Source organism: Chiroxiphia lanceolata, chromosome 7, assembly GCF_009829145.1.
Source record: "Chiroxiphia lanceolata isolate bChiLan1 chromosome 7, bChiLan1.pri, whole genome shotgun sequence".
Lineage (NCBI taxonomy): Eukaryota > Metazoa > Chordata > Aves > Passeriformes > Pipridae > Chiroxiphia > Chiroxiphia lanceolata.
In genome coordinates, this window is record NC_045643.1 from 7760110 (window position 1) to 7784713 (window position 24604).

The 24604-nt window shown below is 40.0% G+C and overlaps 1 protein-coding gene and 1 long non-coding RNA gene across 3 annotated transcripts; one reads left to right on the top strand and one right to left on the bottom strand.

Moving 5' to 3' along the window:
* Positions 1-123: 123 nt before the first annotated feature.
* Positions 124-15891, top strand: WDR75 (WD repeat domain 75). 2 transcript variants are annotated; one of them, XM_032693366.1, is made up of 21 exons: positions 124-229; positions 385-514; positions 1281-1346; positions 1985-2078; positions 2659-2783; positions 3117-3187; positions 3753-3869; positions 4443-4531; positions 5332-5490; positions 5829-5888; positions 5978-6093; positions 6571-6743; positions 7551-7714; positions 9867-10050; positions 11471-11565; positions 11979-12074; positions 12650-12819; positions 13394-13453; positions 14547-14690; positions 14771-14862; positions 15405-15891. In XM_032693366.1, exons 1-21 carry the CDS (start codon positions 144-146, stop codon positions 15610-15612), a joined length of 2499 nt encoding a protein of 832 aa, XP_032549257.1. In that variant the 5' UTR covers positions 124-143; the 3' UTR covers positions 15613-15891. The 2 variants fall into 2 exon arrangements, 1 of the variants encoding a protein (XP_032549257.1); XR_004358044.1 differs by lacking the exons at positions 11471-11565; positions 13394-13453; positions 14547-14690; positions 14771-14862; positions 15405-15891 and having other exon boundaries at positions 131-229; positions 12650-12764.
* Positions 6400-24381, bottom strand: LOC116789475. The gene is made up of 4 exons (XR_004358045.1): positions 24194-24381; positions 23122-23247; positions 6792-6889; positions 6400-6656 (listed from the first exon to the last, which is right to left on the bottom strand). It is a non-coding gene; the product is annotated as an uncharacterized LOC116789475 (long non-coding RNA).
* Positions 24382-24604: the final 223 nt, after the last annotated feature.

Below are 24604 nucleotides of genomic sequence, written 5' to 3' on the forward strand. Positions count from 1 at the left end.
CACGTCGGCGCTCAGCGGATCCATCCCGCGCTCCCGCGAGGCGGCGCGAGGGGGCGCGCGCGCGCGGCCCGCCCCTGGGCGCGAGGCGAACGGGGAGCCAATAGGGAGCAGCGTCGCGCGGCCGCGGGTGGCGGCGGGACAAGATGGTGTCGGCGCGCGCGCTCCGCGTGGTGCGCTGCGGGGGCGGCGCCCTGAGCGGCGCCAGGGCCGTGTTCTCCGCCGACTGCAGGTGCGTGGGGCAGGGGGACGGGAGCTCCACACGCGGGGGGTGGGGGGCTCCCGTGCTCCGTGCCGAGCTCTACCCGCCGGTGTCCCCGCGGCCTGCGGCCCCCGCGGGGCAGCCGGGCCCTTGTCTCCCCGCGGTGACGCCGTTTGCCCCCGCAGGTACCTGCTCTGCGCCTCCGGGGACTTCGTGAAGGTGTACAGCGTGACCACCGAGGAGACCCTGCGGCTCATGGGCGGCCACGCCGACTTGGTCACGGGCATCCAGCTCAACCCACACAACCACATGCAGGTTTGCGAGGGGAAGGTGGGGATGGGGATGGCCCTGGCCCTCCTGTGCCTCCTCGGGGGCTGTCCCGGGGCTGGCTGGAGTTTGGGAACGAGCTGGGAGCGATTAGAGCATCGCTGAGCTAATGTTGCCCTGAAATCTGGCAAGAACGGTAAATGTATGTGTTATCTACGAGTAAAAACGTGAAACGTCATGTGGATTGCACTGTTTGAATGCAATGACAGCAGAAGGGAAACGTCAGCAAAATTTCCGGTTCTTTAATGATTGAGGGGTAAAAAAAGCATGTGAGAAGATCAGAAACACTTACTGTGGTTGGTGTTTGCCCCTCTTTATCTGCTGGTACAGATGCAGATTTGACTAAATCCCTTTAACTTCCTTAGTGGCTCTCACTGTCCCCAGCCTGCCTTCCCGGGTCATGCTCTGGCTCTCAGTTTACTTGAGCTTTTTTGGTGTCTGTATATAAACAGCAGTTATTTACCAAGAGGGACTGATCTGCATATTACCTGTGAAAAGTCTGATCCAAATGTTAATGGGTGTCTGTGTACTCACACTTCGTGGCAATGTACATTTTAAACTAGAATGTTGTGCTTCCATTGCACATTCATTGAAGGTAGCACAGAACTGGTCTGTGTCCTGTGTTTTTGATGGTCCAGTTACCTGAAATCACAGTTCCAATGATCATCTTCCAATTTTTAACTTGTGATTTTATGTAAAAGCTGACTTTGAAATATTGCTTTGGCTTATGTATTTATTATTTTTTTTCCCTCAGCTCTATTCTTCCTCTCTTGATGGCAGCATTAAGCTTTGGGACTTCATGGATGGGATTCCCATTAAAGTATGTTGAGTTATTCCTGTTGAGCACGTGTCAAAATTATTCTTGACCCACTGATTGTAGAATACTGCTATTACTACAAATGGGCATAAATCAGTCTGAGATTAAAGTTGTTCTGCCATTAACACAGCCTGAAAACCATCTGTGGCAGTAATAGAATGTGGCAGTTGATGTGTGATGATGGTGCAGATTCTTTTGTGGGATGTACTGACATACTGACTTTGCTCCTTGCTGCAGTTTGGAGCCCAGTGTAGCTCTTGGGGAACATGCTGAAGTTTGGGATATGCCAATTGGAATTGATATAATGGGTTGAAATGGTGGGCTGCTAACTGTCCTCTTGATCCCGTTTTCTGCTAAATAGAGGCACTTCCCTATAGGTGGGCCTTCTGCTTTGTGTTAGGGGTAAGGTGTCTTCAGGTTTTTCAGTAAATCTGATGTCTCATATTTTACTAGTAGTGTTTTAACATCTGTGTCAGTCCTTGAGAGAATAAAGGTGTTTGTATTTGTCTCAGAATCAAGAATTTTAGTCAATACATGAAAGGGTCTTTAAAGCACAGATGCTTTCCTTATTCTAAAAACTTAGCATTATTCACTGTTTAAAAGCATACAATAATTGTTGACCTCCTCTTTTTTTTCTTCAGACTTTCACTGTAGGATGCAAACTTCTGGCACTGTACACACTTGCCAGTGCTGAGGACTCGGTGTTTGTTGTAATTCCAAAGAAGGGTGAACGAGGTACAGTACAATTAGCACCATCCCTGTCACCTCAGTCATTCTCTGTCTGTGCTGCTGTCACAGCAGTGAATGGTATGCTGCAGGAATGTGCTTTAATATGCTAATTGTGAAAATATTTCTTAAATCCTGTGGCAGATGTCTGTAGTCCTGCATGTCATAATTTTTTTCTGTTTCCATTCTGTGACATGTATTTGTCTGAAGAGTGCTTATCTGCACTTGTGAAGCATATACTGCATGGATGTGATCTCGTAGATGCAATAAATCTTGTGCTTACAAAGGTACCGGGTATACTACTTAAGTTGAACATGAGTACTTGAGATTACTCTTCCACTTTTAGCAGTGTTAGCATAAATAGACTTGTCCTATTTAACAGCATGCCTAGATATTTTTTAATAGGATTTTGTGTGAAATAAATATGGTTTAGCCTTACTCTGCACTATAATGTACTGCTACTTCAGAGCAAGAGCAAATACTGTGCAACTTTGCTTGGTTTCTGCTTACAGTTGCACTGATACCTATTGTCTACTCCTCGATTTTCAGTACTGCTGTTTGAAACAAAGAGACTTTTTTCTTTGGTCAGATACATTCCAGCTGGTCTCTGTGAAGCTGACAAAAGGAGCAGGCCAAGACCTGGAAGCCAAGGAGCTGTCAGTGGTTCTGGATGGTGTGGGGGCATCAGCAAAGCAGATTGCATTTGGAAGAGAAGTATATTCGCCTTTGAGATTTTTTCTTCTGTGGGGTGTTGGTTGGTTGGGGGTTTTTTTGTCTTGAACTCTATGCTGTTTATGCCTTCATACAAGCATAAAAACAAAAGTAAATGAATCTGTGCAAGGCCTGTGCTTTATTTTATGCTACTACTATTTTATATACTAATAGATAAAAGAAACATCAACACTTATCACAGGAAAGTCTTTACTTAACGTCAGCTCATATGTTGTCTCCAGTCTTAACTACTTTGTAGTGAAATGATTCTTTTTCTTTTCTCTTTCATATGTAAAAACATAATCTGTATATCCCACATTGTTTTCCTCTTAACAGGGTGAATATGTGGCATCAGTGAAAGAGGTTAATCTCCAAGTTTATTTCTTTAAACGGAAACTGTTGAACAGGTAAGAATGAGAATAAAAATGTCAAGTATTGATTCAGTCCAGTATATCATAAGTGTTTATTCACCAGTGCTATGTGCACACATGATTTCGTGTTTGTCAGCAGCCATTTGGTTTTATGCTGGAGGGAATGTGGTCACTATATAAGAAGCTTCCCACAGAAGCAGACAGTGAGCACTGCAGTGGCAATGGTACCTTACCTTTGCAGCTCAGGGATGTATTTTTTTCGGGAAAATACTTAGGCTGATGCTGAACTGAAACAAGTGACATAGTTTGGGCAGGGTCAGGGCATGGGGAGGAAAGGGGAGTAGAGGAGAGAAAGAGAAAGAAGAAAAAAAAAATTTCAGCTTGATTGAAGGCAAAGAATAATGAAATAAAGAGAAAAATAAGTCTGTCATTATTTTGTTGAGAGTATATATAACTAACATATAACTAAGGATAACAACTTGGAGATGTTTAATTTTGCTAATTAGAAGTATTTTTTATGTACTCTGACTGATCCTTTTGAAGGTTTTCAAAAAAATCAACCCAACTCGTATAATTAAAGGTACTTCCTTAACTCTTGAAGGTTTTCTTTGCGTGCAGTGAAGACAAAAGGTGGAGACAATCAGTTCAGCTGCGTAGCGTGCCACCCAGCAGAGGATTGCATTGCAACTGGCCATGCTGATGGAAAGATTCGCCTCTGGTATGTGCACTTTGATTCAACTGTGCCCCATAAACTGCTCTGACCAAAGGAATCAAGTGAAACCTGAGCAAAGCAGTCTGATTTGTCCTTAGTGCTGCCATTTTCAGAAGTCATAATGAACAAAGAATAAGCAATGTACCTGCAGTGTTGACATTGCAGGGGACAGCTTCAGTGTATTGTCAAATGGAAAAATATTCTCGTTAAGCTGTGCTCCACGAATCTGAACTTATGTGAAAAAAGTAATGCAGGAACAGCAGAAATAACACTTTATGGGCAAGTAGAGTCCTAGGGAGAGCACACCAGTGGAACTACTTGATTAAAACCAACGCACTGGACAAGTTGCTTCCAGGGGTGAGTTGCTCAGTACGTCTAAAATGTGAGGTATAGATGACCAGGAGGGTGCTCAAAAACTACCAGTGTGGTTCTTGCTCTCTGCGTCACCTGAGCACTCAAGAAACTGTAGTCTAGAAGTAAGAGGAGAGAATGATATACTTGATTCAATTCAATATTTCTTTTCCTTTGTTCTGTTTTTGATTTTGTGAGTAAAAAACCATTCTGTTCCTCCCCACATAGGAGGAATTTCCACCACAAGAAAGAATACACATATTCCACACTGCACTGGCATCATGATATTGTCATGGATCTGGCTTTTTCTATGGAGGGTGAGTAAAAGAAAAGTAAAAATCAAGACAAAACAGAACAACCAAAAAACCCCACCAAAAGCAAACCTCCATCAAAAAAACAAAAAACCCCTTCAAAGTTGCAGCAGGGAGGAAAGAATCAATACAAGTTCGAGTTTGCCCACTTATAATGAATTAATTTTTAGAATTTTAAATATGTCCAGGAAGGATCTAAAATAAAAATGGAAGTAGTTTTTACTTTTTTTGATGTAATTTTGATTGGCATTCATAATGTCAAATATCTACCTGTGTGGTAGAATTTAGAATCTAACCCCTCCACTCACCTCTTCTCCCCCACCTCCACTCTCATTCCCTCTCCCTTTCATCAGTAATATTGATTAGTTCTTGTCAGTCTTATTTGCATCCAAATAAAACAAGCTAGTCTGGTCTGAACCTAGTGTCAGAAATACTTCACTTTTATCTGAATTGTGTGATCTGAACTATTCTCAAGGTATTTCTTAGTGCAAAGTACTTTTCAATGAAGGAGAACAATTCGTCTGTATTCTAACACAAATACTCAGCTGATTTAGGAAGTAATGGGATCTACCACTCCCAAAGCATTGTTTGAATTTTACTGTAGGCACAAATTCTTCTTGCTTAATCCAAGTTTCTCTAGCAGTTTAACATGGGATAATAAGAAACATATCTGTGTGTGTGGCCCAGGCTCGTGACAGTTTTAAAAGTTTTGAGACACTTATGTTCGTCTGTCATTGTAAAGATATACACTACTGAATTTTTGGTTTTGAGCAAAACCAGTAACTGCCTTTTTATTGCTGGAAAAGGAACCAGGTTGCTGAGTGGTGGAGTTGAATCAGTTCTAGTCCAGTGGCACAATGAGTCATCGTGTCAGAAGGATTTCCTGCCTCGTTTGGGGTCTCCCATTGAGTACATCTCCATGTCGTCTGACGGCGCGCTCTGCTGCACCTTGCACACAGACAACAGTAAGCCAAAGGAAACTTGAATATCACTTAATGCAAAATGGAATGCAAATCTGTATGAGCTTTATTTTGTTGATTTCAGATTAATTAAGCAGATACTGCATAAAATGTCAGTGCTGATCTGAAAGGACAGATGCTTGAAGTGAATTTTTTTTCTCCTGCATCAGTTCTGTGAATTTGCCTGGTGACTGCTGTAACATGGCCTTCCACCTTGATGTAGGGGTGTCATAAATTGGGAAAAGATACATTTGCAGTACAGTTGGTTGTGGTCCCTTTCCCACTGTGAGATGTGGTTACATTGCAAAGGCCTTTTGCAAGACTTGGTTTGGTTTCTCTTTCAGGAATTACAATAATCAACAGCAACCTAAGGTTTTCCAGAAGTATTCAAGGGCTAATCAAAAGTAAGTTCAATAAAACTTACTTTCCCTTTAGAGGATGGAATGTGTAACTTACTATCTTTGGTCATTTGTCACCTGATTTTTGTTTCCAGGTAGGGATGTCAAGACTGGTCTAGTGGTTGATCCTAGAAGCAAAGCTCTGGTCATGAACGGAGAGCCTGGCCACTTGCAGTTCTATTGCCTCCAAAGTGACCAACAGCTGTTCAGTGTAAGTTAAATGAGCTTGTACCAAAACTTTAACTTCTTTAGTTGAGTAACTTGTGCATCAGAATTTATTTGAAGACTTAATGTGGCAAAAAGGAAAAAAACCCAGCAGCTGTATGGCAAGGCTGGATTTCAGGCTGAGATGTTGCAAACTTTTTACTTGTTAAGCATAGCTAAATGTTGATAGTTGAAAAAATACTTCAAAACAGTGTGTGCTACTCCTGTTGAATGTCCAATTTCTAGGTAAAATCCCTCTAAATTATTTTTTCTTCTTCCTTCCTACACATAGGATCACTGTGGAATGCACATGCCCTAATGATGCTTTCCCCACATGTTGGTTGTGGTTGTTTGTTTTTTTTATGTCACAGCCCAGTCAGGTCTAATTAGTGCTTTCAGAACATCCTTTCTCCGTGGCTTTATGGATGGTATCTCTTACAGCTGCACTTGAATTTTGAAGTTTAATGTTGGCCTTGTTTTGCAGTTGGACATTGTGCAGCGCCAGTACATCCACGAGGCAGGTCTGAAGCAATCTGACCTGGTGAAGGTCGCGTTCAGCGCCCAGGGAACCTGGTTGGCCACGGTAGAAGAGAGAGAAGAAGTGACAGACCCCGAGTTAGAGCTGAAGCTGTGGTTCTATGAGGAAGAAACACAAAGGTAACAATAATAGAGCTGGCTTTTTAGGTGTCAGAGTCACACAAATACCTGCACAGACGAGGTCTTGCAAAGGCAGACTTCTTCCAGATCAACTAATAAAATTCTGGGGCAGACTGTCAGAAGTTTACCATGCACACTAGAAGCATCTGCAACAGCACACAGAGTTGCAGTAACTGCAGATTGGACATAACTGCTCTGAATCTATTTTACTTAGAGTAATTAGACAGGCTGTTGTAATCATGGGACTTAAATTCACGTATTTCCTTGGTATTAAAAATCATAGACATGACAGAATAGTTCTATACTTTGTTCAGTTTTCTCACTTCAGTCTAACCCATCATTCATTGGTTAGCCCTTCTAAAGTACAGAAGATCAGGAATTGTTGATTTTTTTCTTTAGCTAACATATGTATCTACTTAATACACTTACACTGATTTTCTTATTTAAACAAGTGCACTTTGACTATAAATTGTTATTTTCCTAAAGAAGAAACAAAGCAAAAGAAAGCTACTACACAGATCAACTTTGGGACTCATTTTCTAAGTACTGGAAAGACTGCCCAGAGTTCAGGCTGAATATTTGAGACATGCTTGCCTAGGGATAGGTGCTGAGCTACAATCTCTCTTGCTATATGGAAGTGATTAGGGAAATCTGATCTGTAAATGTGATACCATCTAGCTGTCTTAGTTAGACAGAACTTCTTTTATCCCTCATCTGCCTGCCCATTCCAGAATCAACTTAAAACTGAAGTGTTCCCCAAGTTCCAAATGAAATAGAGTGACAAACTTCTGTTTTCTTTTCCTACAGCTTTAAGCTGAATACTAGGATAAATACACCCCATGACAACCACATCACAGACATGTGCTTCCGTGACATGGGTGAGCTGGAAGATGACTCTCTGATACTGGTAACAACTGGCAGAGACTGTGTGTTTAAAGTCTGGGTGATGGTAGAAGACACTGATCCAGAAGGCAAGTATGGTCAAAACATAACATACTCTTACTTGCCACCTTGTAACGTAGAATCCTGAGAACATCCTGAGTTGGAAGGGGCCTACAAGGATCACTGAAGTCATGCTATAGAAATTCTGACCCTACCTTCATCTGCTCTGTCCTGTGCATTGATCTGGTTCTGCTGCTGCATGAAGTATTGTATTCTCATGAGCAGCCTGTCACAGTTTTGCAGTCTTACAGATTGATATGGAGGTTCCTGAAGTAACAAAGACCTTGCTGAGCCTGCTGCAGAAGGGAATGGCAGCCTGTGTTGATTGATTAAAGGATTGCTTGTGGTAACAATTTTTCCATGCTGGGAAAGTGGATTTTTGTCATTCTTCTGGATAGGCTTTTTTTTGAGACTTCTGCTGAGGGAGCAGGATGCAGGAATGTGTTAAAATAATAGCACTTTGCCATTCTGCAGCTCTATCACTTCAGAGTTCATTTTTTGAACATCCTTCCTTCCCATTAGATAGTCGAACATCTTAGAATGGGTATTTAGGATCCACTTCCAAGGTACTTTAAATAAGCAAATTTCACCTCTTGATGCTGATGTTCACTTGTTGCAAACAGAACATCTCTGGATGTGTATTGCCCTGTATGCCTTTGGATGTAAAATAGAAAAGATTTCCACTTAGTAATTTCCTTTTACTTGAATATTATTTTGGTGCCAGCCACACTTAAATGAGCTGGAACTTCTCTGACACTTGGGTGTCTTGTCTTTTCTTGTTCCCAGAGAGCTGTAATAGTGGTCATGCTGAACTGCTTACGGTTTAGTAACCTGTTTGTCTTTTCATGGGCACGTGAGAACATGTTCACAAGTACTTTTGAATCACTGAGGTTTCCATTTGGAAACATTCCTTTGCCAAATTGACTTTCTCTCTCCAAGCACTTTGCTCAACTGTGGCTGCTGATGAGGAGAAGGACAAAAGCTTGTGTTCATTTAATAGCAACTCCCTCAATGATATCTGAAGGTGTTTGGGTTTGCTTTTTTTTTCTGTAAATTATTCTGATCCTAAATTATATTCACCTTAACGAGCAGCTACTTTGATCTTCGAGTATGGTGTGGGTTGGAGATGAAACCTAATGGGGTTTGTTTCCTTCCACAAAGTAGTTTTGTATCTACTGACTGGCCTCATCAGGGGGTTTTTGTGTGTTTGTTTTTTAATGCCTACAGAGTTCTCTTCCATGGCATATGTAAAAACACAAATTAGTGCTGACTTCTGTGGTGTATTTGCCCAGTGGGGACAAGGTAGGAATGCTCAGGGAGAAAGGCTCAACATGCTGCAGCTTCTGCGCAGCAAATATTGGTAAACTAATGAGCTCATATGTTGAGGACATGCTGAGATGTTTTTAATTGCAGTAGATCTCTCGCTGTGCCTCTAGATGGTGCCATGCAGTTTGAAGTAGTGAGTAGTTTCTGGCTCTTTTTTTACAGGCAGGTCTTTTAATCATCAACTTGTAGCCATTATATAAAGGATAGCTTAGCATAGGGTGAACTTTTTTTCCTTTCTTTCCTCATCCTGCTCATATGTTTCAAAAGCATGCTGTGTGAATTATTTTATACTGGGAAATGTATGTTAATGTGGTAAGTACATCACTTTGCTTCAGTTTATTTTATGGCAGTTTTCAACAGTGGGAAAGGTATCCCAAAGGAATGCACTGGCATGTTAACCAACACAAGGAAGCATGCTGATGGTCCTCAAATCTTCTGTAATGAACCATGAGCTTTGTTGTACTCAGATACAACCTACGTTCAAATTTCAAGTTCGTGTTCTTGCTAGAGTTTTAAAAGAACAGTATGTTGGAGAACAATAAATGCTGAATCTACTTGAGTACCTTTTTTATCTAACATCTGCCTATTCAAGAGCATAGTTAACAGGGTTGGCAGAGTAAGCATGGATATTGTACCATGTCAGGCTCGGGTTCACTGCTCAAATGCAAAACTGAGGGCAAAGGAAAACCCTACCAGATGTTTCTCATAATAGAACAGGACAGATTCTCTACTGTTCCAAAACATAAACCTTCTGAAACAAAACTGCCTTGCTCTCGAGCCTGTTTTGCAACAGTAATACTTGAATTCCTTCTTCATGTACAGACTTGAATTAACTGGCTTGTTCATTCAATGCAGCACAGCAAAGTGTGAGCTGGAGCTGTGACTTTGTAGGCAGCTACCACAACTACCAAGCTACTAACTGCTGCTTCTCAGAAGATGGTTCTTTGCTTGCTGTTAGCTTTGAAGAAACTGTCACTGTTTGGGATTCTGTCACTTGGGATCTTAAGTGTACGTTCTGCCATCCACCTGGAAATATAAGGTATGTTTTTCATCTGCTCTTTTATGTCTCACTTGAACTCTCAGAACAGAAAGAAACAATTCATAGTAGTCCAAGACTTTATATATATTCATAAAAACGTTGAATTTAACAGTCTTAAGTTCATATACAGAAAAGACTCTAAAATGGCTTTTAGGTGGTTGGTAACTTCCTGTTAAAAATAAGATCAAGCTTTTCAGTTTCTTCATCTTACTTGCTTATGCCTCCTGTACCTCCCATGCTTAAATATACGTCACACAGTATGTGTTGATAGCCCTTCTCTTTTCCCCCATTAGTCTAGGGATGAATCAAAGTACTGAAGAGGTATAAATACAAGAAGAAGTTTGTTCTTTATTTGTGTACGCACACATACAAATAGAAATTATATCAATAAATCATGATATCATCTCTATTATGAAATATATATCTTGATCCTCTCTAACCTCTGTTGGGAAATCCACATTTGCCTGGCAGACTATCCCAGCATGCTCCATTGTGTGCCCTCATGATAAAACTCACCAATATTGCGTGGTCACGATGTTTTAAAGACTGACACAAAGAATCGTGGAAGGATACAGAGATTTCTCTCTTCCGTGTTTTTGTGTGTATGTTTGTAAGCTTTTCTTTTGTGCTGTGAAGTCTGTTTTGTTGATACTTGTGCTCTGAGATTAGAAAGGGAAAAACATGATTCTAAAAGCGGTGTGCAGGAAAACTGTGAGAGGCATGACAGCTTGGTATGGTGGCAAGCTTTTCCCAGGCTAGCTGCTCCTCTTATAGCCTTTACTCTGTGTTATAGTAAAAGGAAATAAATTGCTCTAGGAATACATTAAATTACTGTATTAAATGCATAATTTCAAAGGGCTATGCTTTAATATACAAATTCTGTCCCTTACTAGCTTTTTTTTGAAAACGTTTTATCATTAGAAACCAAAAGGCTGTTCTGGTATTCTCAAACAAGAGACTGAGAAATTAAAATAAGTGGAAACAAATCACATGTTTTTTTCAGTTGGAGCAGCTTATAATAACAGGGTTTTTTTGACTACTCCTCTCTTTCTAGTTCTTAGAGCAATACTTGTGGTTCTTCAAATATGGAAGTTACTTTCCAGTCTCAGTGTGAACACTTACTATTACATATGGGTTTTTAATTTACTTAAAGCTTAAAATCCCTCCTTTAAGTCATAATGCTGTAGAAACATGTAATCCCTTTAGATTTATGCATACTTTTGAATCTCCCAGACCTATCTGATGGTTTTATGTGAAGTTTCATGCCACTTAGAGGTGAAAGCAAAAAGCAAGCTTGATTTAGATATTAGAACTAGATCTTAGCTGAATATTTTTTGTGAATGGTGAATCATTGCTAGATAGAGAACCAAAGATGAACTCTGAAGGTCACTAACTTGTTTTGACTTTTTTACTTCTGTAGGAACATCTGCTTTGGGAGACTAACATGTTCCAAGTACCTTATTGGTGCCACTGATTATGGCTTTCTGTGTTGCTGGAACCTGCTCACTTGTGCATGTAAGATCAGCTTGAATGTGTGCTAGAGTAACTTAATACTTCAAATTATTATGAAACCTTAAAATAATTCTAGTTTGATTCCATACTGACACATGCCTTGTGGAAATATGGTGATTTTCCTATTTCAGTTAGGATAGTATCCTGTCCAGTGTGCATATGTTTTGTGTGCATGTGAAGAGCAAATTCTAAGGTAGATGTTGATAACCCAGTAACAGGTAGTACTTCTTACTTTTGTGTAGAAGCTGCTGGTATTTGTGTATTTTCATTCACCAGGGAGTAAGTGAAGCTGCATGCCTCTTCCAGTGGTTAGGGCCCTGTGTGTCGTTTCTGTTTGACCTTTTGTTTGGCAGAGTGCTGAGGCAGAACTGAATGGCTCCTTTTCACCTCTGCCTCCTGCTTTGCTTGCTTTCCAGTGGAGTGGAGTGCCCACCTCAACATCGTAGTTCTGCAACCTGATCCCCTTTCGGAACATATTGCTGCGGTCTCGTGGCTCTCCAAAGAGTCCAGCTGTAAGTACAAAGGCTTCTTTGACAAGTAATAGTCAGCAGAATTTAAAACTGGGGAAGCACAATTTATGGAAAAGGTTTTCTTAGAATTCAGACTGTGAAAGCTGTAAGATGGACTTGAGTCTGTGCTTGCACCTCTGGGTAGTGAGCCATGTCTGGCAGCAGTCATCAAGTAAAGCATGTTGGCTCCTCATCTTTTCTTCCAGCAGTTAGATTCTGGTACAGGATATAGCTCAGGATTAATCAGGTTTTCTGGGTGAGGGTCTGAAACGCTCTTGACCCTCTCTTGTAAATGCAAAACTGTTGCTGAAATATGCAGCTATGTTTTAGAGCTCTGACTATAAATTAACTCTTCCTAAAGCTACTGTCCTACGTTAATTTCTAAGTATGTTGTCTGGATTGGAGTACTGTGAAAGGTTCCTTCCACTATGCTTAAGGTTATCCAGTTCTGTTCCTGCAAACTAGTGCTTGGAGGCAGTGCTGTCCAGCCCTCACTGGCTGTGGCTGTAGGACTTTGACAGGTGGCCAGGAAGGTCAGAATTTCATGATTTAAAGAGAAGACATTCTTGGTTTTTCAGTGTTTGTGTTTAAACCAAATGAGCCACGGCCGATCTATATCCAGAGAAACCTTTGTAAAGAAAAGATCCTCCTTGCTGCCTTTGTTCCAAGAGATGAACCTGAAACAACTGGCTCAGAAAAATACCTTTGGCTAAGAAGATCCCAACTATTTTTTCTTACGGATACACAAGTAAGAAACTGTGATTAGCAGGTGGTTCCTGGGGAAAAAGTATTTTAAGTGTGGATTGATCCAAATTCAGAGTTGTGCTGTTAAAGAGTTTCTTTTTGTGATTTCAAGTCAGCATAAACCATGCTTTGTTCTTTATTAAAAGCTTTCAACTGCCAAAACAGCCTAAGCTCAAAATTATTTACTGGTTTTCTACTTCCAGTAGTTTATGCTGCCTCATTGATATGAGAAACTAGATAAATTGGGAACATTGCTTATGCTGTTTAACTTAACCACCCAGAAGCTGTATATATTATTGCTGATTATACAAATGTTCCATGTGATACTCAGTTTTCCTTGTAGTTTCTGAATGTGGGGGGGGGTTTTGTTTGTTTCTCCAAAAAGTCTATAGAACCTCTAGGTCTGTTCTTGCTTTCTTTCAGTTTCTTTACAAAATAAAGAGGAAGAGATGTGTTTCCTCTCTTCCACTTGACTGATAGAAACTTTTGGTCCAGTTGGAAGCTCCTGTAGGCAGGGCATGGAAATGTGGGAAACAGTTTCACCTGTGATAACTGTGCTGCATCTTTCTGTATTTTAGGAGCTAATGACACTTAGCACAAAGCCCCTGGAAGAACGGCTCACACCATCGAGCAAACAGGTACCTGTCGTGGAAGTTCTGACAGGGCTGTACAGACCAGTTCAAAATTCTGATGGGGTTCATTTTGTTGTACTTGCATTCCCTTTTGTCATGAAAATGCACAGCAGATCCTTAGCTGGAGCCACAGGCATTTAGGTGTGGGGGAGTGATCTGTATTTGCTTATTTTTTGACAGAATTGCTGTTTGTAAAAATCCTTTTAAAAAGCTTCAGTAAACCACTTCCTCCTTTTTCCATTTCCCCTGAACAACAAAAAGAAAAAGATTTATTTCTAAAAGATTCAGGTTACACAAATGAAGCAAAATGTTTGAATGAACTCTTTCCTTATCTTGGTTTCTGTAACACTTGGAACCTTGAGTGTGGCCTCAACTGTGCTTTCTGATGAGGATGAAAAATTGTCAGTCAATTGTGACTTATCAGTGAGAAGGAATTCCAGAACTGCATTCCAGTATGTACTTCTGTGGAGAAGTAGTCTGGGAAACCTGGGGGTTTTCTGAATTCATATTGAAGGAGTGTGTCACACTCACTGAAGAGACTAAAACAGCAGCACTTGATTGATTTGTTTGGTTACATAAAATAGATTGAAGTGGAAACTAGTATCTTTCTGATACAAAATCCAGTGGTAATGTGGGCATAAGCAATGAGTTTCTTTGGAGGGTGGGGGAATAATTTGGTGCTTGGGTTACAGTATATTGATCTAGGAAGGTGCCAAAAGGCATGGTGCCATGTTTTGCTTCCTGTTAAATAATTGAACATCTCTGCAGGTGATGCTGGGGTATAAACAATGTTTTGGTCCCAAGTGGAATCTGAAACTCATACTTGGTTTTTCTGGCACATGCACCAACTTGCATATTTGGAAATTAATGGGTCCATCAGCCAACTAAAATCTGGTGTTCTGGAGAGTTTTGCAACCCTCTGAGTAGGATTCTCTCCAGCTGCCTGACAGAGAATGAGTACAAAGAGCCATATAGCTCAGATAAATTTGAGCGTAAAGTTTTGTCACCTGGGTTGGTTCTGAATTTTGGTAACTTTAAATGAGATGGAACTTAGATTTGTGACACTAAAATTCTACTTAAAACTTTTACATTTTTCAAGCTGGCAGTAGAAGAAAGTCTCCCTGTGACCCCGTTTAGTTTGCTGTTGGGAAAGCACAGACGTCAGCAATCACAAGAGGATGTAGACCTTGGAAAACTAGTTGTTCATAATAAGCATGAACAAGCTTCACCTGCTGTCAAAGAGGTAGGAGTAATTACATTAAGTGTACAAACAAAATCACGACAAACAAAACCTTACATAAAGCTTCTGTTTTATCTTTTCAGCTTTTGCACACTCCAGCACACGTTTTGCCATCTGCTTCTTTCCTCTGCCCTATATTTATTAATTCATTGCTCATCTCCAAAGAGAACAAAAGGTAAGAGAAGTTCAAGAACTCTCCTGTTTTAAATTATGTACATCCTTGTTTAAAGTGTAAAAGCAGTTTTCCAACACTCTTCATCTATTCACTAAATTAGTAGAACACTTTAATGTGGCAAGTGTTTTTAAAACAATGCAGATTTGGGGAGGGACGTGGTCTGGCTGTTTGGTGTATTGGGTCTTTTGGTGCTGTTATTTTTGCTGGGTTTTGGCATAACATGCTCATATGCAAAATGTTGCCTTTGGTACTCAAATGTTCTTTATGAATTTAACTTTATTCCTTTGTTATATTTGGAAGAAAAAAATACTTTGTATAAGTTTACTTAAAACAGAGGACAGCTATTTGAAAAATGGCTTGAAATTGAGATAGTAAAAGAAGTATAGTAGTTTTTAAGTAGCCTGACTTGAAAAAAAGAGATAAATTCTAATATTTACTTAATTATTTGCATGAAACTTACCTCTCCCCTATAAGTAAGGAGAGTATAGTACAGTACTACAGTATGTTGAAGTACCCATTAATTGTTTCCAATCATCTTCCAGTACTGAAGAAGTTGCTGATGAAGTAGAAATGGAAAGTGAAAAAACAGAAGATGATTCAGATGAGGAAAGAGATGTTACAGAAATGGAACAAGAAGATACAAGCCATATGGAATTATTAGGAGAGATGACATGTAAACTGTCTAAATCTCAGGAAAAAGAGCTACGAAAAATAAGAAAAATGGACTACAGTTGGATATCAGCCTTCTAAAAAGACATGTAATGTTTTTTATACTGCAAGCTGAACCTTTGTGGATTCAATATTCTTAAAAAAAAAATCTTTCAGGCCCTTGGGCCATAAATTTTAACAGCCTCTCTTTCCAAAGGAAAGCAAAAAGGGGGGCAGGGGATTAAAGTTTTGAAAAGCTGATTCTGCTCCTATTTTATTGCTGATTCTCTGTGACCTTAGAAAACGTTTAACCTGGTCTTGGGGCTTTTTTTTTTTTTTTTCCCCTTGCAAGTATATTTAAAAGGCTAATAGCAAAACTGAGTTCATTATCTTGTGATCAGTGAGCAAAGTGACAGCTCAGCTGCTGAAAACCTCCCCCACTGAGGTTGGGCTACTGCCGCCAAAGCAACAGCAGCAAACACCTTCAGTTGGTGAGACTGCTTAGTTCAAGGTCTGGCAGGGGAAATCAGGGGCCTGCATGCAGGTAACAAGTCTCCTCACCAGAAGTTCCTCTCCAGGTGTTGAGACAGATGACAAGTGGTTTGATATGCCTGATTTGAGAATACAGGTATTAATGTCTGCTGGTGTTCACAGGGTCTGGAGATTCTCAGGCAGGGGGTAGTTCTGTGTAGCAGAGCATAATGAAGCCCCTTTCCAAATATCAAGACCACTGCACCATGTAGAAGGAGATGTACCTCTCAACCTGACAGCCAGCTTAGTAGGCTTCTCATGCATCAGCTTGAGTTCCTGTATATCACTTAACTATTCATATCAGAGTGTGGAGTTAGTTTGAAGTAGTAAATTTGAAGGCCTACAAATGAAAAGTCTCCTGTAGAGTTGCATTATGAAGGCAAGCAGATGGAAATGGCACAGGTCACTAAAAGCTTTCAGAAAACAATATTTTGCTAAAACTACTCAGATAAAAATGTTGGAAATGGGAGCAGATCCTTGAACTCTTGTCAGCAAAACCCATGTTCTCCCCACTTTATCTCTGCCTTTAAAATGAAAACCTTTCCTCCCTCTCCTTTCTTAACACCGTATATTGGAAAATGATTAGCAACTATGCTTTTTACTTTTTTGGGGGGGGACATACCCTACAATAGGCAAAATCTGCCACTTCTATCATGAATAGAAAACACTGAAATTCATCCTTAAGCATCAAGGAAGGCGCTTCAGAAGGATTTTGCTGGAAGGTTTAACTTCCCACATTTTAACATGAATGCAAATGTTTGCTCCCAGTAAGCAGTGCTGACAAGTCAACCATCATCCAGGTCTGTGTTAAGGTGGTCAGAGATGATGTTGTAGCATTACCTAGAATGTGTTACAGCAGTGACTTCAGCTCTGTATTTAGCAGTGAGGTACTTTGTATGTTGGGGCTGCCATGGTGAGGGTGTGGGATCAGTCTTAAGCCTTGAGAAAAATGAAACACTGCCTCAAGAGACAGGTGCACTAAAAACACTTGTTAGAAATAAGTCTACCACTAGGTCAGTGCTGGCTGAATCAATGCCAAAAATTAGTTTAAAACTCATTATTATAGAAAAGGACTCTTTTGTTCTGTAAGTTTACAGTCATGGATGTCAAAACATGAATGTGGGGAGTATAAACACACTTCCAAAGACATTACTTGGAATGTGTGCCATGCAACCTGAACTGCCCAATGATAGTGCATTGTACACTCTTTATATTTCCTTCTAACTAGACATTAACATGAAAAATAATTAATTGCTGCAATTTCAGACTAAACCCAGCTTGGGTTAACTTGATCACTTGGAAGCAAAGGGCTTCTGCAGCTTCCCATACAATAAACTTAGGTACCATAGCTCTTTGGACTGTTTATTTATTATGGCTGTGAGGCACATTTTCCTCAACCATAGGTTACTTACATAGGACTAATATTACTGAGGATTTTAAAGAAAGTTTTTAATATTTAGTCATTTTGCTTTCTTATGCCTTGGTACAACAGAAAAATAACATTTTAAAAACTATAAAAGTTTTTCAAAATTAGTTTGCTTGTAAGTTCATGTACTTTTATTTCTGTCTCAAACTTACAGGGAGAGGAAAAGGAAAACAAACTAACCCTGTCACAACTACAGCCAGTTTTCTGCTTTTTTTCCCTTTTTGTAACAGCTGTTTAGATAACCTTCTGGTATACGTAGCTGAAGCAAAAAAAAATCACAGCTGCCCAAATATTATGCAATTCTTATTTCCATCCCTTTATCTGCAGATCTGAAGCTGATACAGCCTTTTCAGAACCTTGGACCCAATGGATTTTTCCCTAAATGAACAGTTTCAGCAGAATAAATGGGGAAAACGTGTTAAGACCATAACTGACAAATGACAGATTTCGAAAGCTCAGAGATGTTAAGAAATAGAAAATACAGGTTAAAAAAAATAGTAGTAAACGTTTTCTCCCCCTCAAAACATGCACTACACTAGGAAAGGCACACTGAAAGGTTTTTGTCTTTTTTCTTAAATAACATTAGACTTCAGCTCTGTGAGAAACAAGTGTGAGTTGAGCAGGGATCTCTTAAGTGTGTTGTTTCAAAAGCACTGGCTGCATCAAAGCCTGGCATGGTATTACTGTGTCAGCAACGCTTGGTGTGGCTTTAGAGGTAAGGAGTAAGTCTCAGTATCTCTTCATGTGGGGTTTTTAAACTTCACATGTTCTTGTGAAAGTCAAGTGCTTTCCTGGAAGCTAACCTGGTATTAACAAGAGAGAATTTAGATGCAATTCTGCATCTGAAGGCACAGTGTAGTTTTGTGTCCAGGCAGTAGCACGTTGTGTTACTTCATCAAGATACGGCTTTTGGACATAACCTTTTGTCTTTACTCACTTTGTTTAACTTTGCACAGTAGATTGAAGGTACAGGGATAACAAAGAGAGTCCTCACTTTGTAGTTTTGTGTGTATGTTTTTTCTACTCAAGCAGGAAATACATTTCTGGTTACAGCTTTACTACATTTAGTAGGCACATTCTGACCAACCATTTTAAAAAAGGCTTTTGAATGATACTGCAATTACAATGAAGAATTCATTAGGAGGGCTGCTATTGATCCACCTGCGCCTGCTTGGGAATGCTTTATGCTTAAAATAGTTCTCTGCTGTTCCTAAATATTTAATTATTTTTAAATCACATTTAAAAATGGCCACATTTCTCAGTGGCCATGAAAGGTCTCCATATTTACTGTGACATCCTAAATCAAATCTGAATTCGATTTTTTGGCTTCTGCTTTCTGATTAATAACTTTGTTATTAATCAGAAAAATTTGACACAAAAGTCAATAGAGAAGGAGATTGAACTTAGTCTCCTGATTCCAGTTACATGATAAATACAACAGGTAATAAAATACCTCTGCACATGTAGAGGTCAGTGTTCAATACCTATGGGTGCCTCTTGCATCACTGAGGACTGCACTTTTCACAGAAGCAGTCACAGCTTTATTTAGGCTGAGGGACAGACCGTGCAAGGGTGGCAGGTGCCTAGAAGGGGACTTGTTTACTTCCCAAATTTTCCACTGGACAAGTGGGTCAGATAAACATGAAAGCCTGAAACTTCAGCAGCTATGAAAAGCATTATAAAAAATATAGGCAAAGCCTTATGGATTATATCATGGCAAAGGGCTTTGACTGAGATGCTGCTTCCGTGTGACACTGCTCAGGTGCTGCTCTAAGTGCAGAAGAGGTGACCAGTAATTGTAACCCATTTGTTGCAGTCAAGCTTAGTTCCACAGAGACCAAAAATCACTGTTGTGGCCCCAAACTGGTTATTAGTTAACAGCAGCTCCAAAACACACCCTGTCCTTCGTGGGCAGACTTGGCAGGAAAGCTACTTTAAAGGCTGGTGTTGATAAACAACAGTTGCTACATTTTTTCGAGTTGTTCAAGAACGGTGGTGGTGTGTGTGGGGGAACTGTAAATTGAACGGTATTTGGGGGGGGGGGGAGGACACTAAATTGTGCAGTGTGTTTTAGGATCACTCGGATCTTTGTATTTCAGCCTAACAATCATTTGGCTGTCTAGCCTTGGGGAGGCTCTTTTAGATGTCTCAATCTGCCAAATCCCAGTCTGTGCTGAGCTTCCTAAAGCATGTGCTAACAGCCAGAATTAGAATCAGCAGAGAATAGGGCAGAGGAAAACAACAACAACTTCAAATATAACTCAGAGAGACTTCAACAGATCTTCTAGTCCACCCTCGTGCCCCAAAGCAGAGTAACTGAGTTATATTTATTTTTGACAGATATTTGTCTGATTTTGAAAACCCCTGATAAAAACCGTTCTTTGGTCTATATAATCTGTTCAGTGCTTACCTAATTCTACAGACACAGTTTTTCCTAATCAAAGTCATCTTTCTTTCCTGCAAAATTCCTATTCCATTCTTTGATAACAATCTTTAGAAAAAAAAAATGAAAGCATGCTACTCTATTTCCTTTAAAGAAAAAAATCATCTCTTAACCTTTCCACTTTTGCTTTTCTCTGGGCCCTTAGCAGCACCAGAATTATCCTCCAGCCCTTCTTTGGGCTAATTGCTTTCAGGTCAAGTATTGTTCTGAATAATTTATAATTTCAAGGGCAGAACTTGTCAGGGTCATTTGATACATTTCTGGATAGTCCTAAAGCCTGTTCTTCCTCTGTTCTGGCTTGTACTTCTTGCTTATTAGCTTAAGTATCCAAGTCTTTTTAGGGTTGGCAGGAGCAAAGGCAGCAGTTTATACCTCAGCTAACACCCTGGTGTTGGCAGCTAATGCCTCTTCTGATGCAGAATCTCTGCAGGGCACAATTTTCTATGGATACCTCAGTTCAGACTGAACAGTGCAGGCATTAGTGGTGGCCTCTGCACAGCATTTTTTGACGAGTTAAGTAGTGGATTGCAATGATGTAAACTGGAATTTAGCCAGGGCAGCAGGGTCACTCGCCTCTAAGGTTGCAAAAGACATTTAAATAATACTCTGAACAGCTCTGCATTTTAACTACTGCACTAAGAGCATGTAAACAGGAGAACTTGTCACAACAGAGTATCTTCACAAGATGAAATCATTATCAGATGGCAGAAATGGATAAAATTTGTGTTCCTGTAAAGCTAACTCAGGATGAAATCCCTACTCTTCAAAAATCACTGACAAATCCCCCTTTGACTTTACAATCCAGAGTCACAAAGTCACATAGCCAACAACAAGGTAAAGTACTAAATCTTAAAATACTGCTATAAGCAGTATGCTGAGTGTAGTTTGTGTAATTTGAAAGTGAATGTAGGCCAAGGTATTTATAAAGAACTTCTTGCTAATACGGTTTGTAATACACGGAATGAAGCCCTTTAGGTAAATTCCATAATGTGGCTGTAAGGAAAGTTACCACCCAGCTCTAGAACCTGCATATCAGCAGTTCCTGAGGCTGTGGGTTCTTCCCTCAAACGCTTTGAACACGTAAGTGGCCACCATGGAAAGAAGCATTCCCACCTTCCAGCTAACATCTGCTGCCCACTTCTGCATCTCCTGTGCCAACACAAGCTGTTATTGCCTTTGTGGGGAACTGGCTGGGGGAAAAAAATCTGCTTACAACAAAACCCAATAATACACGAATAAATAGTTTAAGATGTTCACAGAACCACATTTCCACTGAGAACAGGGAAGGATTTTTCTTCAAGATGTTTTTGTGTCCTCAGGAGATGAGGTTTTAATGTTATACATCCAAACTCCCACTCTTGTCACAGAGTCTGTCCCTTGTGCCAGTGGAGCTGCAACCACACCTAGAGCACTCCCAAGAGGTGTTTGTTTGATGTGACACCCAAGACAGCTCAGCTCCCATGCAGCAACTCCTGGTTTTTCCTTGCATCCTCTTCCTCCTCTTCCAAAGTAATAGGTAAATAAATGAATTTCAAATGAAGCAGTGGCCAGCAGTTCAAAGGAAATACTTTTAGATTGATACTAGCATGGCATTGAACTGCTGAGGGGGGATTTTCTCTTAGCTTCTGAAATGAAATGTTAAAGAATTATGAGGTTTTTAACATGTAATGAAGTATCACTATTGGAGCCATGACCTTTGTCCTCTGCTGACCTTTGCAGATGCAGCTGTGTAGCTAAGAATTAGGCTTATCATTCCAGAACAGACCCTGCAGCCATTAACTTGTCTAATTTCTTCATGGGAGCAAGAACAAAGAAATAGGTAGAGGGTGCCCAGAGAAGCAAGACATTTTTACCAGTTTTTCCAAATGGCTTTCTTATACTGCTAACTCCTTTATTTTAAAAGATAGCACAGAATTTAAATTATATCAGCCATAAAGCTGGTTATCAGTTTCTGTTATTGATGCCTCAAATTATGTTTGTTTGCAGTGCTACTTAGTCTATTGTATTTTTAGATTTGAGACTGTGATCAAAGCTTCAAATGCCTTGGCTATTTGATTTCCTTTAATGACCAAAGGAATTTTCATTTCTTCCTCAAACTGGTAAAACAAGCCAACAAACAAACAAACAAACTCTACATTATCTGAGATGTCATCTCTTTCATTTTTAGTCACTGACTTTACAAATAGTAAAGAAACCTGGTACTCTTGTAAAGTTTGCTACTCAAAGGCAATATATAATTTTCACCGAAGTCAGACACTTCTGCAATGAAGGCTTTTGTCCTGGCTAAGTTTCCTCTGTGCTTTGAGCTTCCCTGAGCCCTGCTCCTCTCCTAATTTCAGTCCTAGCTCTTCTAAGGAAGAAATACAGGGAAAGCAGGAGGATGTTTCACAGTCTTCCTTTTCCACTTTTGAAAATTAGGCTTGATGTAGCAAGAAGGTCGCAGCTTTCATTAAAAGTATGTAAAGATGAGTTTTCAGTATGCAAGACAACTAAAACCATTGATGACCTGCCTCAGAAGATGGATCAGAGTGGGTTTGTCACCTTGGGCTGTGTGTCCTGAGACCCACCAGGAGCACACACGCTGTTGCCATCACAGCTGCAAAGACAATGAAGTGCAAGTCCCAAAGTGCTTCACTTTAGCCTCCTTGTTTTTCATGTGAGCTGCATATTGCTACATTTCCCACATCCCTTCAAGCTCACAGAAGAAAAAGTACCAAAAATATAAACAGTAAAAAGCAGTGCATGTGCTCTTAGTACAAAGAGACTATTCAAACCCTGAAATATCCCATACATGAAAAGAGCTCTTTTTTGGTTGGCATAGTGCAAACGAAAGCTGGATTTCTGAGAACTATCACATAGGCTAGGAAAGGAACATTTTCATAGTGCTTGCTCCCTCAGTCCGTACAGTATGTTATTTCTGGACTGCATATTCTGTGAGTAGGCTCAGGACACAGTGACAGTTTATCTTTCCTTTTCTATGAAATCCACTAGCTGTTCTCAAGGATTAAATGGAAAGAAAAACTCACATCACTTGCAAAATAAAAACCCACTTCTAAATCAACTGGTTTAGAGGAAGCCAGAAAACCACCCTGAATACCCATCAGTGCAAATCACCTGGAAGCCCATATGTAACAGCTTTCCTATTAACCAGCAAAGAATGTTCCAAAAACATTTCAACTCTCAATAATGCAATGTAAGTAGAACTACTTACAAAACAGGTAAAGTCGGGCTGGTAAATACAAGTAGTGGATGTTTCCTGCCGCTCTTTGTAGCTCAGTAATAAATCAAGCCACTTACACAGTTCAGGCAAAACAATTCAGTAGACCCCACAGAAATGCTGCAAAAATAGATAGATGGATAGATAGATAGATAGATAGATAGATAGATAGATAGATAGATAGATAGATAGATAGATAGATAGAAGGATAGATAGATGGATAGATAGATAGAAGGATAGATAGATGGATAGATAGATAGAAGGATAGACAGATAGAAAAATAGATAGAAAGATAGATAGATAGAAAGATAGATAGATAGAAAGATAGATAGATAGAAAGATAGATAGATAGATAGATAGAAAGATAGATAGATAGAAAGACAGATAGATAGAAAGACAGATAGATAGAAAGACAGATAGATAGAAAGACAGATAGATAGAAAGACAGATAGATAGAAAGATAGATAGATAGAAAGATAGATAGATAGAAAGATAGATAGAAAGAAAGCTAGAAAGAAAGATAGCTAGAAAGAAAGATAGCTAGAAAGAAAGATAGCTAGAAAGAAAGATAGACAGAAAGATAGACAGAAAGATAGACAGAAAGATAGATAGAAAGATTTTACACAGCCATGCTTGAGCCCTCAACTTAGAGATGGGTAACAGTTCAAACACAGATGTGTTAAAAAGCTTCCTATTTACAATTTTGAAGAAAAAATAATCAAAAGTTCTCATGTAGTTTTTCAGACTAAATACAACCGTGTGATGTATAATATGAAAATCCTACATCCAGAGAAATAAATTTTAAGCATGCTTAGCTTTTTGTTACTCAAATTTCTCAAAAGAATGAATCCACAGACACTCACAGGCACCTGCTCAGGTTGCAAGAGTAGCATCAGCAAGCAAAGGAACAGCAAAGGCGGACAGACTTAAAAGAAAGGAAAACATTCCTTAAAGCTTTAGGAAGAAGAAAAACAAAAAGTTGTATGCACAGCACAGCGTTGCTAGTTTTCCCATAATTTTGTGGCTTTGGGTTTCGCTTGATCTCCAATGGCTGCTTTTCATCTACCTGGAGCATTCGCGTCCCTTTTCCGTGCGAATTCCCTGGTGCCAAGGCACAGACTCCTCTTCAGAGGGATGTTCATGGCGACTCTCTCCTCTTACCAACTGCTCATCTCAATTAACTTCCTGCAGTGGGAACTCCCAATCCAACAGGGCAAAACTGACCAAAGGGTTCAAAAGTTATTTGGAAGGGGAGGGGGGATGAGGGAGACGCACATAGACAAATCGCAGGAAGTTTCATTTTTCTCATGGAAACCAAGCTAGAAATCAATTCTCTCCTTTTGTGTAACTCCCTCCTAGGCAATCATGCCAAGTGGGAGCAGCAGCTGCCCTGCCTTTCCCTTGTACTCATGCACTGGGCCACTGGCAGCACCAGGGATGGAAAGGGATCCAGGTGAGCGGGCACAAACGCTCAGGG